Raw genomic sequence first — 19,341 nt, forward strand, 5'->3', positions numbered from 1 at the left:
GAAGTCTTCGTGGTCGAGTCCCCAGATAGTACAAAACATATGGACAGACTGCCATTTGTAATAGCAAAGGACGCTGTCACTGTCGACCGTCGATGTGAGATTCTCTTTTAGTTGATTGATGGCGAGAATACTGTCTGTAACTTGCTAATAAATATTCAGAAGATCGCATGAGTGTGCCACATTGGTTTCTTAACTGGTTATAGATACTCACATATGTAAATCAATAAAATTTCTAAATTTAAGTGGGGCGTATCCAACTTTAAGTTAAGCAAAGATGAAACGTGACGCTGTTTTAGACACTTTGACGTTATCATCTGTGCGCCGTAGGGCGATACAGTATATAACATAAAATATCACAATTTGTTTACCTATCCATATATCTATTTGAAATTTGCTATGTATATTCATAATTTATCTACTAAAAAGTGGTGAAAATTTCAGAATGCAGTGATGATTATTTTTCAAACTAGACAACTTGTCCACGATTTTACGGGACAACCCTCGTAATTCTTAGATAGGTGAACTGTTGCAAAAGTATACACAAGTATGTTTAGAGCAGTACTCCCAATAGCTTAATGGTTAGCGCGTAGCGGATGAAAAAGTAAAAGAAAAAAAGCGCATTCACGTTGGCGACATGGGTTCAATCCTCCTTGTGACCAAAATTTTGAATCTCTTTTCAGCTCGATTTAACGTGGGTGTCTTATCCTAAAACGGACGGAAGACCTCTCGTTGCTCGCAACGAGATCGTATCTAGTCTTTTGTGCTGTATTGGATATTAGCGTGATCTTAACTTAAAGGTTTTAACGATCAGGTATGTAAAACAATAAATAATCCATAGGCTCAACGTCCATGCAAAAAGAGAGGTATTGAGGTATCACAGGAGATGATCATTAACAATGTAAATCCTTCCATCTTATAAAGCTACTATCATTTGAATACTTTTGTCCTTGGAACGTGTGGGTATTTCCAAGCAGCATCTATCTAGAAGTCTCTTTTTATACAGTTTTATGTCTGTACACAAAACGTTTTAGTAGCTCGGTGCTCCATGACGTCCAATGACGTTCCCATTTTTGGCTTCGCTTTTACACGTTGATTCTTAATAAATGGCTACAAAGCAGTCATATGCCCTTCAATTTGATTCAAAATTTCACCAAGTGAATTTTCATAAATACTGTAACAATTTTGCTACATCTGTGTAATTTCTAAATTTCAGTAAAAAGTCTATGTACGGTAAACGTGCGAAAAGTAACATGCTCCGTGAAGCATATTTTATCAAATTCATATATCTGTATATTTTTTTAAAATAATCGGTACACAACAAATTTTTGCATATTTATTGGAAATTATGAAGAATTTCTATCTGAAGAGTTTAACCGATGTAATGGAAATAGCGCGCTCACAAAAGAACTTGTCCGCGAACTTTTATTACAACCCTCGTACGTAGTGACCCCTGCTGACAAAGCAGGTGACAACATTGTCATCAGTTGTAAGGTTTATTATATAAATTGTATTTTAGAAAAAAAAATTGGATTAAATTCTACAAGTAATCCAACTGGTATGCATAGTTCCCTTTCTAAGGAAGAAACTCTTCAATTCATGTAAATTTTAAATATTTTAATATCCCAAAGAACCAAAATGAAGTTGAACTACCATATCTTTACCGAAATTTCATAAAAATTACAAAGATATATTGCGGGTTCCAGTAAATGCTCAACCAAGCCTCTTTCTTTACTCCTCACTAAGATATTAACAGTAGTAAGGAGAAACTTCAGGAGTACCGTGCAACAATATATTCGAGAAATGATGTAAATTAGATGTGGATACTTTAAAATCCCAAGGAACTTTTGAACAATCTGAAATCACAAGATTTTACCAAAATCAACAGTTTAAAGATTTACGATTTATCACTTTTATCCACAACCATTCCCAACAATAACTTAGAGTCAATGCTGTTAATTTTAATATCATTGACAGCTGTTTTCAATGAAAAAATGAAACCCAATTTACTTATACATAAAGTTACTTGAAATGTTTTAATGTTGTTGATTATAGTTAAAATTTGTGATTTCAAATTTTCCAAAAGTTTCTTAGAATTTTTAAGTATCCACATCTGATTTTAACCACTTTTATAATTATGTTGTTGCACAGTATCTGAAATTTCTCGTTCAGTAACTGTTTTTAGTATATTATTTTATATTTTAGTAAGGAGTAAAGAAAAGGTTTGGTAGCACATTACCTGGAACCCGCTATGTGTCACATGTAAGAATTTTTATGAAGTTTTGGAATCCGTTGTAGATATGGTTTTTCAAATTAATTCTGGTTGTAAGGAATATCAAAATATTCAAAACTGTAATTTTTTCTCCCTAAAAAGGGGGCTATGGGTATAAGGATTACCAAATTATATGCAGTTCCTCTAAATTGCAATTAATGTAGCGCGCCTTAGAAACAAAGACTGTGTTTGATTTGTCAACAGGGATCAGTATATTGTGTAATCAATCAATCTTATTTTTATTCTTTTTTATTCTTTTTCGATTCTGAATTATAAACCTTATTACCCAATTCATACCCAGATCATATAAGATGCTCGTAAATCATCATTTGATTCGATACACAAGGGTACGCTATACTGTCAAACAATTCCTAAAACGAATCTTACAAGTCAATGTTTCGACAAACAAGTTAATGAAACAAGGATGTCCACTTTGTCTTTTTCTATTAGATTAACCATTAAATGAAGGTACAAGATCGTTTGTGTTTTGATTCAGCCTGTAGAATGTCAATTAGAAACTTGAAAAGAATTGCATCAATTATTTCCTGATCCTATTATGCATTGATAAATTAAATATCGGAAAAAACATTTGACACATCTGTTTCATACTTGGATATTTTACTTGGAAAAGACGTTAATGGTAATCTAACAACCAAGGTATATAACTTTTCTATCGTAAACTTCCCTTACTTATGCAGCAATATACCTTCATCACCTGCTTACGGAGTATATGTATCTCAATTGATTCAATACGCAAGAGCATGCTCTGCGTATGAACAATTTCTAAAACGAGGTAAATTATTGACAAGCAAGTTGATGAAACAAGAATATCAGCAGACTCGTTTAAAGTCATCATTTCGTAAGTTCTATGATCGATACAATGACCTTGTCAGCAAATACAATTTATCATTGAGTCAAATGCTGACAGACGTTTCTCAAACTACATGTCCTGGCAATTACATAATATGTCAACACCCTTAACAAAAATTCTATAGTTATTCAAGATGTAAAAGTTATAATTATACTAAACAAAGTATTCAAAGTGCGCTCTATAGCGTTAAAGTGATCACTACAATATATCAAAGTTTCAAATTGATTTCTATAAGAAATCGAAAGTTTTTATAGCTATCATTTTAGTAAATCAAAATTTTCATAGTTATCACTTTAGTAAATCAAAGTGTCAATGTTATCACTATAGTAAATCACAGTATTCATAGTGTCTAGGTTATCACTATTGTTAACTATATTTAATTATAGTAAATTATATTTAACTATAGTATTTTTGTTAGGGTAGGTTGAGGTATGTTCTTAATCAGATCACCATATTAATATAAGCAGATCGGCAGGGGATACTCACTCCTCCATGGCACCTGATCCCACCTCTGATGTTTAGGGGGTCTGTGTTTGCTCTGCTCTTATTATGTTCCCCAAACGAAGTTGGGGAACATATTGTTTTTACTCTGTTTCTTCTTCTTCTTATTTTTCTTCTTCCTGGGAAAATCTTTTCCGGGAGTGATCTTGTAAACTACACGTCCGACTAAGGTAAAACCTTTTTAGGTTCAGTAGGCATGTTATGTAGATTTGCGGAACGAAGGTCATTTTGCGCGCGCGTGCTTGCAAGAGCGTGCACGTGCAACGCGTGAAATGACCAAGATAATAGATTTAGCCGTAACTTTTCTATTTTTTGATTATGTGCTTTGATACTCATAATATAAGTATATATTAGTAGTATAGACGTGTCGACATGGTCAAAATAGCAAGATCTCACGTGCATGCACGTGCGCTTTCCTCTGATTGGCTGAAACTAAAGTCTCAATATCTTTCTTGTTTTATGTCATAATCCTTTGAAATTTTGAACTTAGTCACACATTATGAAGATCTACAGCATAATATAAATTTTTTTTTTATGAAAGCACGTACATGCGCGTGTGCTGGTAAGAGCGCGCACGTGCAAAATGTGAAATTACTAAGAAAATGGATGAAGCCGTAACTTTTCTATTACTTGATGGATTTTTTTTTGAAACGCACAACGCATGAATATAGTAGTACTATAGACAAGGTGAATTGGTCAAAATTGCAAAATCTTACGCGCATGCATGTACGCTTTGCTCTGATTGGCTGAAACTAAAGTCTCAATATCTTTCTTGTTTTACGTCATAATTCTTTGAAATTTTGAACATAGTGACACATTATATATGAAGATCTACAGCATGATATATAAGAATTATTATGAAAGCACGCAAATCCACGTGTGCTGCAATCTGATTGGCTAAAACTTTACATGCCTATATCTTTCTTGTTTCTCAACAAAACAGGATGAAGTTTAGAATAGGTATTGTGGATTCCTACATGAACATGCGCACACATAATGCGTAAAATGAACAATATGTTTGAAAAACGGTAAAATTTATATTTTCAAGACTTTTTATTGATTTCTGGAATATAAAGATATGTTAATGGTTTAGACAACATGTCATGATCATCTTGCATGTGCATGCACGTGCATTTGCGTGCAATGCGTTAAATGACAAAAAGTTGATATCATTGTAGCTTTTTAAAATTCTTTTATGAAATCATTCGATACTAAGCATATTTAAAAAAGTTTTAAAGGAAATTTGCACAAAAAGGGAGTTGGGGAGCGTTTGGGGAACATCTGTAACGGTCCCCGTTACAATTAGAACTAGTTTTGTATTGTTTTATGGACTTTGAGATTGAATAATGTTCGTTATCTCCATATCCTTCATTAGAATTTTTGCCAATAAGAGTATTTTCCGTTGATGGTATTTTAAAAAAATACCTGAACCAGGATAAAGTTTTCAATTTCATTAAGAAAGATAAACGAACCAGTCCTTTCATGATTTTATCTAAGATTCTTTTTTTAAAATACAGATTAAACTTAAATTTTGTATTCCATTTACTGCTTATTATTACTTGACAAAGTTAAATATGATCTAAAGTACAAGCAAAAGACAGCGTTTTTAAATATGTAAAATTGATTTATTACAGTTAAAATTTTTATATATATCTACACAATATATTGCTATATTGATAAAAAAAAAAGAATTGCTGGCATCCTTGTGTTACCGAGGATCTAAACTTTTCACAGTAAAATTGTAATTCTATCTCAAGAAAGTAAGAACCCAGAAAAGCTATTTACACTATACTGAATATCAACGGCTTCGGGAATACTAATATTCGGATGTGACGTAATTAAAACTTGGTCATTTTTCAGCAATGCGAGGGTCAACATATTGCCTCCGGTGTCAAAAAAATCAGAGAGTTTTCCCACAAATGCTGCAGCCACAAATTTATCAGTGAGATTTAAATGATTATTCAGTGTTCTAAAGCGTGGTGTTTCGACAGAAAAGAAGAAGGCGTAATTCCCAGCCAAGGATGCCGTGTATATTCCTGTTTCAGAATTATATCCGCCTCCTACGTTATTCAGTACCTTCTTTAAAATAATTATCTCCCCTCTTTTTGTGATTGTTTGACGAACTGTAGAGTCTGCAGTTGCTGAAAAGGTCACAAATTTTCCATTCACTGATTATTCTCAGCAGCGATCATCGTTCTTTCACTACATACAGATATTTCCTGAACTGGACTGCTAAACATGAACGTAAACATTCAAATGTTGGAGCGAGGTAAACAAACTTTGACCAAACAACTTCTAGGTCATTGGGCGCACTTGTTTCATAAGCCGGGTCAAGCCGGTTAATATTCCGGAAGCGGGCAAGTCACTTGTTTCAAATATTTAAAGTAGCCCGGATCGCCCGAAAAGTTTCGGGCGGCCAAATAAAAAGCATTATGGCTGAAAACGGAGGTAGAAATGTTCTTGATGGTGAAATATTCGTTTCTTATCATTTGCCGTCTCAGTGTCAATAAACATACAGTACTAAGATAATAAGTGACTTTTACAACATATTGGTTTATATTTGCACGACCAACATTTTTTTTTTAAATTTTAAAACTACTTTTCAGTTATGTGTGTAACGAGGTCCTATATGCTCCAAATTCACAGTTTGTAGTTTGAACGGATCTAGTAAATATTAAAACGAAATTTATCCACTAAATCGTTGTCCTCTTGAGTTCAGAGAAATTTTTTACAGCAACAGCTCCAATATCAGCTATTTCTGGCTTATTTTTCACTCGTTTCAGCGACACTTACAGGGTCAATATGTCATGTGATAAAAGTGAACCGGGTCATCGCCCGGCTGTCTGAAACAAGTGCGCCCAGAGTGTATCACAACATAGCAATATGGCGGACCGTTCGTGTAATAAGTGCAATTTTAGTCAAAAATGATTCGTCTCAAATATAAATATAAGTAATAAACAACAAGGTTAAAAAGTTCTTGTCCCTTCGGGCTTCACAGGATTTGATCACGTGACCAACTAAAAGTTCATTTCCAAGAGAACTTTTTATAATTGTTGTTTATTTCTTATGTGAATGAACTTAGAGTTAGATTCTCTTTGAAAATTTGTAATATTTGAACATTTTATAATAGACAGATTTTTTTTCTAATGATAATATAAAGTTTTGATACCAACAATTTTGAACTTCTGACCTTGACCTGCGAGTTTGACTTGAAATTGAGAAACTTCAACCCCCGCAATAAGCTGCCAAACGAGGGCTTCAGTATTTCACAAACACTTCTTGTTTTTTTTAACTTTTAACAGTTGATACTAATGCTTTAATATTCATTGATGTATTCATTGTGAAAAAGGCCTTTCATTGAGTATGAATATTTTGACCTTTTGGCCTTGAAGTTTCATCCATTTTGAAAAATCTTTAATCTTGACCATAACTTAATAACTTAAGTTAACTAAATACCGGTATTTATTCGTATATTCTCTGTGCAAATATTTACTATGTGTTAACAAAATTATGAAAGATATATATAGCACTGTATTGCAATTATATGAGATACAGAAAAGCACCGTCATAGGGAAATACTAGAATTAATTACTAAACAAGCTTGAGTAAAGCACTATATTCTTTTGCGCAAAGGACCATATCACGGTACTTATTCCTACTGAGATTTCCAATAAGTTAATAAACAACACACAGAATTTGTATACGAAATAAGGAAAACATGTCTGAAAGAATTGCATTTCCAGCTGTCTTTCTATTAATTGATATGTATACCCCAGTCAGAAAGTCAAGTAATTTATTATTCTGTTAAAGAACAGTGTGAATGATGGGAAATAATGATGTTGTAATGTTTTGGAATTTACTAGAATTGTATCACAATCTGTTTATAATTAATTAGACACGTAAGCAAAGTTAGCTCTCTGACTCTCACAGAGTTCAGTAACCTACTGACATTATTCTGAAATTGAGTCACCTACATTTCCTGTTTCCCAGGCTCTAAAGACTATAAAATGTAAATGATTTGGTACAAAGACGCTTACTTGCTTACTGATATCCAATGTAGTCAGGCTGTATATATTTGTGCTTATTAGATAAACTATATAAAATATATACCGGTGTTGTTTCTGATATATAACAATGGCGACGAGGATGTACAAAACATGTTAACTCTGTGATTTAATTCGTTGGAGAAGTTAAATCTCAGATTCAATTAAATTTGAAGATATGGCAGCGAAAATTGATTTACCTTGCGTACCTCAGTTTGTGATAGGAGGAGAACTAACAAATGTAGCCCAAAGATGGGAAGATTGGATGAAGAGATTCAAATATTATATGGAAGCATCCGGAGTTACTACTCAGAAACAAAAGCGTGCGCTTCTCCTACATTTAGCAGGACCGGAAGTTCAGGACATATATGATACTATTGAACATACAGGTGAGAACTTCGATGATATAGTTAATGATTTAAATACTACTTTGCACCCAGAAAAAACGTTGCTTTCGAAAGACATATGTTTCGTCAGGCATCACAAAATGAAAATGAAACAGTTACAAATTTTGTGACACGATTGCAAAAACTTGCAATATCTTGCGACTTTGGAGCGGCAAAAGATGACAATATCCGTGATCAGGTCATCGATAAATGCAAATTAACAGCACTAAGAAGAAGATTTCTGCGAGAAAAAGAACTCAACTTGATGAAAGTACTGGAAATATCAAGGGCCGTAGAAATGTCAGATAGTCAGGCACAGAAAATGGAAGAAAATCCAGCTATTCCACAGGAGGTCAACAAAATTAACCAACAGATGAAATCGAAAAAGTTTCCAAATTTCGAAAAACCAAAACCAAGTCGTGCATGGGAACGGAATGGCAGAGGTCATGGAACACAACATTCTGGATACAAAGGACCCGGAGGGCAACACCAATTCCCTAGAAACAACCAACGATGTTACAGATGCGGAAATCAAGGTCATTTTGGTCGTGACTGCAGAATAACACGGGGAAAAAAGTGCAATAAATGTGGAAATGAAGGTCATTTTGCAAAAGTGTGCAACACCAAGCGCCTTAATTGCGTTGTTGAAAATACTACCCCTGAATTCGCCTTCAGTGTATCTAAAAATAAAACACCTACAATCAAAGTTAAAATCAACAACAAAGATGTAAGTGTTATCATTGATACTGGAGCTAGTGTCAACATTCTAGACGGAGTAACATTTCGAAACTTGTTTCCAGACAATAAAGCTTTGAAACACCCAACATCAGAAATTTTTGCATACGGATCACCAAAACCACTGAAACAACTTGGTATCATTACGGCAGAGTTGAAACATAACGGCGAATCTATTCGTACAACTTTCCATGTAATTCCCGGAAAATATGGAAACTTGATCAGCAAAACAACAGCTGAGCAATTAAAACTGATTAAACTGGAGCAGCATTTCATCAAGGAGATAACAAAAGAAGCTTCCACAATAGTTCAGGAATACAGTGACCTATTCGTTGGACTTGGAAAACTTAAGGAATTTCAACTCAAGTTACATGTAGACAACACGGTACGACCAGTGGCTCAACCCATACGCCGTCTGCCATATCACATGCGTGAAGCTGTTGGAAACAAAATTGATGAATTGGAAAATTTAGATGTAATTGAAAAAGTTGAGGGACCGACACCATGGGTCTCACCTCTTGTTTGCATACCAAAACCGAAGCAAAACGACGTGCGAATCTGTGTGGATATGCGTCAAGCAAATAATGCGATAATGCGGGAACGATTTCCTATTCCGAATGTAGAAGAAACACTACAAGAAATGAATGGAGCTACCTGTTTCTCAAAACTTGATCTTAAATCGGGATTTCATCAAATTGAATTAGAGCCAGATTCAAGAAACATAACAACTTTTGTCTGCCACAAAGGTTTGTACAGATACAAAAGACTAATGTTTGGAATTTTATGTGCACCGGAAATTTACCAACGAATAATACAGCAAGTCTTACAAGGGATCACAGGCTGTAAGAATATATCAGACGATATAATTGTCTTCGGCAAAACAAAAGAAGAACATGATAAAGCGCTTCGGGAAGTTTTCAATAAACTTCGAGAGAGTAATCTGACCCTGAACAAATAGAAATGCGAATTTTACAAGACAGAACTGAAATATATGGGACACATATTGTCCAAAGAAGGAATTAAAGTCGACCAAGAAAAAGTCAAAGCGGTTCAGGAAGCAAAACAACCCAGTAATGTACAAGAAGTCCGCAGTTTTCTTGGACTTGCAAGTCAACAAAATGGGAATGGGGAAACACGGAAACAAAAGCCTTCGTCCAGCTAAAAGAGTTATTAACATCATCAGAAGTTATGGCGTACTACAAACTAAGTGCAGAAACAAGACTAATTGTAGATGGAAGTCCTTATGGGCTCGGAGCAATATTAGAACAAAAACAAGATGACGGAGAATTTCGTCCAGTGGCTTACGCAAGTCGTACCCTCACTGACACGGAGCGACGGTACTCTCAAACAGAACGAGAAGCACTGTCAATCGTATGGGCATGCCAACGATTTCAAACGTATTTGTATGGAGTAGATTTTACCATCTTGACAGATCACAAACCCCTTACCTACATATTTACACCAAAACACAAACCACCTGCTAGAATAGAACGATGGATCATGAAACTACAACCATTTAAATTTACTGTAATCTATACTCCCGGAAGCCAAAACGCAGCTGATGTACTTTCACGCCAGGAAAATGCAAACAATAATACTCCGAATCAAGAACAAACAAGCGCAGAAGACTATGTCAATTTCGTAATCGAACACGCAGTACCAAAAGCAATGACCATAGAGGAAATTGAGCGCGAATCCGAAAATGACCCTACGCTGCAACAAGTACGGGAAAACATCACTTCAGGAAACTGGACCAAATCGGACAAAATTTTACCATTTTACCATATCCGATCAGAGTTATCAGTTCGAGGACCGATTGTACTGAAACAGGCTCGAATGATCATCCCACAATCCCTGCGGAAGAGAACACTAGAAATCGCACATGAGTCGCATCAAGGAGTTGTTAAAACAAAGGCACTTTTACGAGAAAAAGTGTGGTGGCCAAAAATGGATGAAGATGTTGAAACCGCTGTATTGTCATGTCATGCATGTCAAATGGTATGTAAAGCAAATCAACGAGCACCCGTTACGATGACAGACCTACCCACAGGACCTTGGAAAAAATTAGGAATGGATTTATGCGGACCATTCCCAACCGGAGAACAAGTATTAGTGATAGTTGATTACTATACCAGATATCCAGAAATCGACATCATGAAGTCTGTAACTTCAGAAGCTATTATTAGACGACTAGTGAGAATTTTTGCAACCTATGGATTACCGGAAGAAATAGTCACCGACAACGGCAGACAATTCATATCGGATGAATTTGAAAATTTCTTAGCGCGGAACGGAATTAAACATCACAGAACTTTACCGTACTGGCCTCAAGCTAATGGAGAGGTTGAAAGGTTTAATGCAACACTAAAGAAATCTGCACAAATCGCAAAAGTAGAGCGCAAGGATTGGAGATTTGAAATATATTAATTTCTCCTAAATTATCGGAATACACAGCACAGCACGACAGGAGAATCACCTGCAAAATTAATGTTCGGCAGAGAATTGAGAACAAAAATTCCACAATTGCCACAAATTCAAAGGAACAGAATTCTTAACCGTCGGGACAGAAGAAATAAAATTCGAATTAAAACATATGCAGACCGATTGCTCAACGCAAAATCTGTCAAATTGCTTGCGGGGGAGAGAGTGCTGATAAAGAACAACATGCCAAAATCCAAGTTAGACACAAAATGTAATGGACCGTTCACAGTTATATCTCACGAGGGCAATGCTGTGAAGATTGACATTAATGGTAGAGCTACTTATCGAAACATCAACCACGTGCGACCCTTTAACGGCACGCGACAATGACAGTTTTATTAAACAAACATTTGTTGCTGAAGCGAAGGCACTTGACTCTTGAGAAAATGTTTAGCCTCATTTTAAAATTTTTGTTTGTCCATCTGTTAAGTATAAATTCAAAGAGGGGAGGATTGTAATGTTTTGGAATTTACTAGAATTGTATCACAATCTGTTTATAATTGATTAAACACGTAAGCAAAGTTAGCTCTCTGACTCTCACAGAGTTCAGTAACCTACTGACATTATTCTGAAATTGAGTCACCTACATTTCCTGTTTCCCAGGCTCCAAAGACTATAAAATATAAATGATTTGGTACAAAGACACTTACTTGCTTACTGATATCCAATGTAGTCAGGCTGTATATATTTGTGCTTATTAGATAAACTATATAAAATATATACCGGTGTTGTTTCTGATATATTACAGATGTAATACAATAGACTACTAGATCAGTGTTTCAATAAATATGCAAGAATCCTAATGTATTTTAGGTTCATTTTCCCTACCAATGCCCCAAGACATAAGATGGGGTCATTAAAAAAGAAACAAAGTTTTGCTAGAAATAAATATGGAATAAATGTTAAAATAATGAAATATCCTCAAAGTCAGTAAGAACCTATAATGCCTTTATTCTCTTTTCAAACAACCCTAATGGCAATAGAAAAGGAGGATGAAAGATTTAAATACTAGTAGGCTTGTTCAAGTTTTACAACAGAACCCCTGATTTTTAAAAATCAAAACCATCTTGTTTAGAGTTGGTGATAGTCTGGACATATCTCTTTAATCCTCCTTTTTGCTAGAAAAAAATCTGCTAATTATAAGCGTCATAACATCAACGAAAGTTATTTTTGTTTATGTTCTTCTAAAAATAATCGACACATATTACCATCCTCTTTAAAGGACATAAAATATTAGGTACTAGAAAATTGAATGGATTGTACACACATTTTTCTAAAAGTATGTTATTATCATTCTTCAAATATGTTTCCTCCGGGGTTTCAGTCTATTAAAAAGCCTGTAAAATGACAATGAAAACCTCCTCCGGGAATACGAGAGAACTCTGAGGAGGACGTCTTCCCTACACTGACGTAAACCCTGTCCCCTCTTTGTAGCTCCAGCAGAGTATTTTCTGAAGGTTTCATCCATACGTTGTGTGCCCCCACATACAGGTAAGACGCCTCCACGCCATTCTTCATGATGTGCACTCGCAGGTAGTCTCTAGCATTGCTATGAGCGGGTATGCTGAGGGTGACAATGAAGTAGTATGTCCCAGTTACTGGTGTTGTGAAGACACCAGAGGTACCACTGTAACCTCCACCTTTGTTGAAAATCACTTGGTCGAATTTTATGACGATGCCTGGCCTTGGGTTTTTTACATCATTTCCTAGTGTTGCCATAAAAGAAACACCGGTCTTTTCTGAAATTTTTGAAAACCAGACTGGTAAAAACTTAAACTGCAATATCATTTCTAAAACTCTTACCTCAGAATTGCTAATTATGACGTTATTAACGTACATGTAAGTTGCATAAAACATCAATTGTCATTGGATATTTCTTTCAGAGATCTTACAGTACACGCATTGCACACAAAAATTTTAAATACCGGTATGTGAATTTCCAAATCATTTCACACAAAGCATTTTAATATTTGAAGTGGACATGGGATATTTTATTTTTCAAAAAGAAAAATAAGCACAAAGTTGGTCTGCATTAAACATAGAAATTTACCAAATAAATGTCTATGATGTCATATTTACAGAATGGTATTCCTTTTTGCCATATTCTTTAGTGATTTATCATAACTATCTACTCAACTCATATTATACCCATTTTAAGAACACCCAAACCGTATCTTTCTCTTTTATGCTCTAAAACTGAACTAAGCCATATAAATCATTATAACAATAACCTGATTCGAAGGGTTGATCACGTCGAGTTGACAGGCGCGGATAATGAGGTTCTTTGGATCAAGATACTGCTATAATGATAAATTTTTTATACACCCCTATACAACTGGCAAAATATAGTTTTAAAAAAGCGTTAAGATATCATTTATACTATATCCATTCATGAAACAAAGTCTAATGTCAAGGGACGTTTTGATGCGCAAGAAAAATAACGTCATGCTTGTTTGTTCTACGTCATCAGAATGCAGTGAAAAGCTAAAAGATATCTTGGGTCTCTCCTTTCATCTCCAAAAGGTCTTTCAAAGGACGTAAAATGCTTTGACCACATACTTAGTTCTCAGTGCTCTCCTTCGGATTCACAGTGATTCTCTGGAGCTCACAGTTAATCTCGCACAAACGAAAAGCAATCTCTCAGCAAACTTAAAGCTTATTCAATACGTAGTAAGAAACAAACGCCCATGGGCCACATCACTCACCTTAGCACTGAGGATAGGAGAAAAAAAAAAAAAAAAGTTGTCTAGTGTTGAAAGATTAAAATCCAAAATTGGTCCCATGCTCTTAGTTTTTATAGATATCTATGTAAAATTTTGTTTGTTCATTGCGCCCCCCCCCTACCCCAGGGGGTCATGATTTGAACACACATAATTATGCCTGGCTTTTATGTTCATGAAAAGATAATCTTTAAAAGGTATTTTTTTTCTATATATTCCTATCTAAAAACTTCATAGTCCATTGTGACCCTTCCCAACCTTAGGGGGTCATGAATTGATCGAACTTGAATCTACACATCCTGAAGATGCCGCTATTCAAATGCTAGTATGACTAATCATTTCTTCCCTATTCTTGAGAAACAGATCTTTAACAATTTTCACAATATATTCCTATGTAAAAATTCCATCGTCGAATGTGACCTCGTCCAACCCCTGGGGTCATGATTTGAACAAACTAGAATCTTCACAACCTTTGGATGCTTCCATATAATTATGATCATTCAAGGCTTTACTGTTGTTGAGAAGAAGAATTTGATACTTTTTCTATATACCGGTATTTCTACGAGAAACTTTGATCGTCCCTTATGTCCTTGTCCTAAATGAACCCCCGGGGGTCATGGTTTGTTAAAAATTAAATCTACACTACCTGAGGATGTCTCTCCATACGGTTTATAATACTGTTACTGCCTATTTTTGCTTCATACATGTGTATGCGATTTACAATCTCCAACTGAACTCAAGAGATATAAAGCAGTAAAAATTTTTAGAATATATATTATACCATCTTCAAAAGTGGTGTCCGGTACAATAACGCCCTATGACAATGATTATAATCTAACTGTTGTTGTCATTCCATTTCCCTTTCTCAAACATCTTTGAATTTGTTTCATCCTTTAATCATGCACGATAGCAAATACATGGTACATAAGCTTTCACTGAATGCCAAATGAAGTTATGATTCGTTAGAATTCCCGCCCCCGCGAAGTCTCTATATGTAGATCAATATGAATAGATTACCAGGTATTCATATCGACAATACTATATTGATATGATTGAAAATCTTGTTTTGATACAATGTTTGTGAAAATTAATTTAACATTTCAGTCGATAAAACTTTAAGCAATAAATTCGATTGAACAAAAGATGTTGCCTTTTACTATGTACAAACATCTTAAAATAATTCAAAATATGTGTATAAATAAAGACTTATAACACTTTTTATTATATGATTGAATAATTTCCATCTCTCTGATTGGCTGAGATCCAACTATGTTAGAAAAATATCACGTTGTATTGACCTGCAAGTGACGTTCCAGGTCAATACAAGGATTTATTTCCTCTACATTGATCTAAATATAGATTGGGAAATTCCAAATTGATACAAATTGTTTTAGAAAACTATTTAAACGACTATGATTTTTTCATGTTAACAAAACATAAAGGAATATTTATTTAGGGTGTGGGTGGTAAGAAAGGATGCAGGGACCCCCTCCAACACTTTTACTGAAAACATTTTTTTTTTACTTTTTGGCAGTTGGATTTCCCTGATAATACTCCTTCCTTTCAAAATCTATTCTATAAAAAAAGACTGACATTATATATTTTATATTTTTTTCATGGAATTTAAAACTGATAAAAAAAATAAACATTTCAAATTGATATGACTGGTAAGGTTTATTCACATTTTAATTCTGCTTCTCTCTTCTGTTTGGATAGGACATAAATAAATTCAAACAAGTAATTATCATTTTATCAGTGAATCATATAATAAAACAATTATTGCTGTTTTTCGATAAATACAATGATTTTAGCCATTTTCGAAGTACAATATTCACCTCGCCCTTCGGGCTCGGTGAATATTGTACTCCTCAGATGGCTAAATCATTGTATTGACGACCTCAAAAACCAGCAATAATTTTATAATATGTTGATAAGATGATAAAATATAAGACAATATTCAAAGTTATAACACAACAAGTGTAGAGCCTTTTACGCTTCCGTAGTTATTTTTATACATTATAAATAAAAATTAATTAAACAGGCGTCGTTTTAATAAATCACCTCTACAATTGAACATGATATTCACCTCCACATGAAATTTCCTGTTTCGCATTATTTTTACTGCCTGAAAGCAATTTTCTTGTATATAATTCTGAGAAATACTTTTCGGCTATATTATATTTGGTTAATTTTAATGTTGAACCGTTAGAATTTCTACAACGCTAAACCAGAAAAACATTGAAAGGTATTGGTCATAAAATCTAAATTTAATACCTTTAACATATTGTATTGTACTCACTTTGGTTTTCCAGACGATATATTTTTTTCTCCATTTCAAACACTCGCTTTTCCATATCCCAACAACCTGTATTGGCATCATACAGCGGCTGACATTTTGTCAGCGGCTGATGTATGATAGGTATCCAAACAATTGCTAACAATGAGCTGAACAAGTACATGTCTATTTTTTAAAAAAGAATATTTCAAATATAAAGTTTGATGGTGGCAAGAGATGCTAAATAATAAATGTTAAGGCGTCAATTAAATTGTATGACATTAGGCAAGCCAAAAAATAGCCCGAATTCACAAAAGTGGTGCTTATACTCAACAACATTCGTTTGATCGTATTTTCTGTACCAAGAGAAGTATAACTTTGAAGAGACCTCTTTTTACACAATTACATCTTGTGAAATAAAACATCATTCAGATCAGGAGTACAACGAATAACACATGAATAAGTTATCGTAAAAACATCCAACTTTCTACAGATAAGATTTTTTTAAGGAATCGGTGTGAAATTCAGAACTAAATCAACTTTGAATGTTTTATTGATCTATTCTTTCTTATGTACGTGTAAGATTTCCAGTTGTAGGATTTTACTACATGAACTTATTTTGGATATTTTTATATCTACGTCACAAAAATTTAACTCAAAAGAGAATATTTGAAAAAGATGTGCATACAGGAAACAGAAACTTTGAACTTGAACTAAAAAATAACGGAGGGTCTGGCATATTTTGTTTCATTTTTGAATATTTGCAACAGCACAAAAAAAAGTTAATAGTTACATAACAATATAAATAACTTACCAATACATGTGATGATTTCATGTTTTATCGTCAAATGCCTTATTTATGTATCATTTTATCGTCAACATGTCTTATTTATGTATCATTATCACCTGCTCTTACGGACTAATATTTCGAAAACAAGTACAATATACGTTAAATGATAAAAAGATAACAATTTTTCAAGTCAACATTACACAAATTCTTTGGTTAATACAATAACCATGTGAGCAAAATGCAATCTATCCATAAGTCAAAAAATGACTTGATATTTTAACACAAAATGTTTTTTTCACATTTATCACAAAATTTTTTTTCACATTGAATTATCTAGTACAGATATTTCGATTTTCCAGACCGTTACAAGAAAAGCATGATAGGGTCGTAAAGGGATGCTGTTACACCTCCATTATACAACCTTGCTGTGCTACACATTTATATGGTTTCAATTGTCTTTTGAGCTTGACTGTTATTAGTTATTATTCTTCCTTCTTCAATTTTAATTACTGATCGTGCGATCAAGATTATTCCCTAGTAATTAGGTCATGTCAAATTTTGTTAATCAGGGTAATACACTGCTTTTTTTCAGTCGTATTGTTCATTCTGGGCCTTTTGATGGTACAGTCATTTGAAGTACCGGTACTTATACAAGAACAAGAAGTACATCTACTTGTGCCACTTAAGGGTAAGTTACACAAACTTTAGACCTCCAAAGTTCAAATATCTTTGCTCTAATAGGCAGCCCTCTTATTCTTTAAAAATATATACACTTAAATTTGTTTTGTTTTTGCTCACTGATTTAAATTTAATATAAAGTACAAGCACAAACACATTTTTTTGACACGTATAATCTATTACTCTTGGACATTATATAATTATATACATGTACATGTATATGCAATATTGAAACAAATAAATATTGATGGCATCATTGTGTTCCTGAAGATCGTAAATTTGCACAGTAAATTGTAATTCTATCTTAAGAAAGTAAGAAGTCAGGGAAGCTAGCGACGGTTTTGAAGTACTTGTATGTGACTTAATGCATACTCGGTAATTTTTCTGCAATGTAAGAGTTAGCATATACCTTCTCGTGTCAGGGAAGTTAGAGGGTGTTCCCGCAATTGTTACAGCTATTATTCTGTCATTGACATTAAAATGTATTCTCAGTTTTTTATTAGATGGTGTTTTGACAGTTAGTCCCAGCCAAATGTGCCGGGAATACTCCTTTTTTTTCCGCCACCTACGTTATTCAATACTGACTTTAAAATAATGATCCCCCTTTTGTGATTCTTTGACGAACCGTTTCCTCTGCAGTTGCCACAACTTCTCCATTCACTGGAAAATGAAAAAAAATATATATCAAATTCGATGTCTTTTTTTAAATACATGTATTTCTATCCTCCTATGGTGTCGTAGGTTTTTGCAAAAACTGTAATTATTAATTTAAATTCATGTCAAGTAGAACAATCATTAACAAAAGGTGTAATGATAAATACCAGTATTGTTAAGTAAAATTATTCAAAAATGTTTATTCTCTATTTTTTTTTATCAATTACATGTATTCAGTCTTAGAAGGTTTTAAAAAATTGACAGTGGTAATACACGCATTCTCAATTTATAGTCTCAATTCGCTTTAAATAATGTACCTTGTGTTAAGTAATATAATATTTCTAATAAATTTTATTTTCTGACAGTCATATGAACCATCGTTGGTTGTTGATTAAAATACAACAATTGTTTGTTGTAACTTGAATGATTGTCTTAGGCGAAAATCGCATTTTATAGCAGAAATCGATATTTACGTTACTGTCGCCGATCATCGTGTAGTTTTTATTTTAAACCAAAAAGAAGTCTTAAATCACTTACAAATCTTTTTCTTAGTAAAATTGTCCTACATTTGAGTTATATTTTCTGAATATCACACCCTTCACACATATGCGTGTCACAAATTTTTAAAGATTTTAATATATTTATCAAATTTTGATGTCACCGCAAAATTATTACTTTTCTATTTGGAAATTCAAAAGGACTTGAAGGATTGCTGAACTGACATTTCTTATGAGTCCAATGGTTAAGAAATTCATCGATATTTACGTGTTAGTATTTATTCACAAATTAAGTAAGAGAACTACACTGTTTCCTATGGGTCAAATTGCTTTACACTCAAGCACTAGAATATGCCTTTAATTAACAGTGGAATAATTAAACAACAACATTAAAAGTTACGATATATCTCAGAAAGATATTTACGTTACCGATATTTACGT

General features: G+C 33.8%; 2 protein-coding genes across 4 annotated transcripts; one reads left to right on the plus strand and one right to left on the minus strand.

The window, feature by feature from the left end:
• Nucleotides 1-5,299: 5,299 nt before the first annotated feature.
• Nucleotides 5,300-17,486, minus strand: LOC134231432 (complement C1q tumor necrosis factor-related protein 2-like). Of its 3 annotated transcripts, XM_062713392.1 has the most exons (3): nt 17,096-17,486; nt 16,306-16,467; nt 12,379-13,025 (listed from the first exon to the last, which is right to left on the minus strand). In XM_062713392.1, exons 2-3 carry the CDS (start codon nt 16,463-16,465, stop codon nt 12,607-12,609), a joined length of 579 nt encoding a protein of 192 aa, XP_062569376.1. In that variant the 5' UTR covers nt 16,466-16,467; nt 17,096-17,486; the 3' UTR covers nt 12,379-12,606. The 3 variants fall into 3 exon arrangements, 2 of the variants coding, with proteins under 2 accessions (XP_062569376.1, XP_062569375.1); XR_009984556.1 differs by lacking the exons at nt 12,379-13,025; nt 17,096-17,486 and adding an exon at nt 5,300-5,809 and having other exon boundaries at nt 16,306-16,524; XM_062713391.1 differs by lacking the exon at nt 17,096-17,486 and having other exon boundaries at nt 16,306-16,524.
• LOC134231419 (uncharacterized protein K02A2.6-like) lies at nt 7,579-9,891 on the plus strand. The gene has a single exon (XM_062713380.1). It carries the CDS (start codon nt 8,150-8,152, stop codon nt 9,761-9,763), a length of 1,614 nt encoding a protein of 537 aa, XP_062569364.1. The 5' UTR covers nt 7,579-8,149; the 3' UTR covers nt 9,764-9,891.
• Nucleotides 17,487-19,341: the final 1,855 nt, after the last annotated feature.

This window comes from Saccostrea cucullata, unplaced genomic scaffold (genome assembly GCF_032062105.1).
Source record: "Saccostrea cucullata isolate Sc308-1 unplaced genomic scaffold, CSIRO_AGI_Scuc_v1 ctg595, whole genome shotgun sequence".
In the NCBI taxonomy this organism is placed as follows: Eukaryota; Metazoa; Mollusca; class Bivalvia; order Ostreida; family Ostreidae; genus Saccostrea; species Saccostrea cuccullata.

What these genes read in the sequence shown, in the direction of transcription:
- LOC134231419 (XM_062713380.1), top strand. Translation starts at nt 8,150, where the DNA reads ATGTTTCGTCAGGCATCACAAAATGAAAATGAAACAGTTACAAATTTT.
- LOC134231432 (XM_062713392.1), bottom strand. Translation starts at nt 16,465, where the DNA reads ATGTACTTGTTCAGCTCATTGTTAGCAATTGTTTGGATACCTATCATA. An exon ending in ATATCGTCTGGAAAACCAAA is followed by an intron (nt 13,026 to 16,305) that starts GTGAGTACAATA and finishes CAAAAATTTCAG; the next exon opens with AAAAGACCGGTGTTTCTTTT.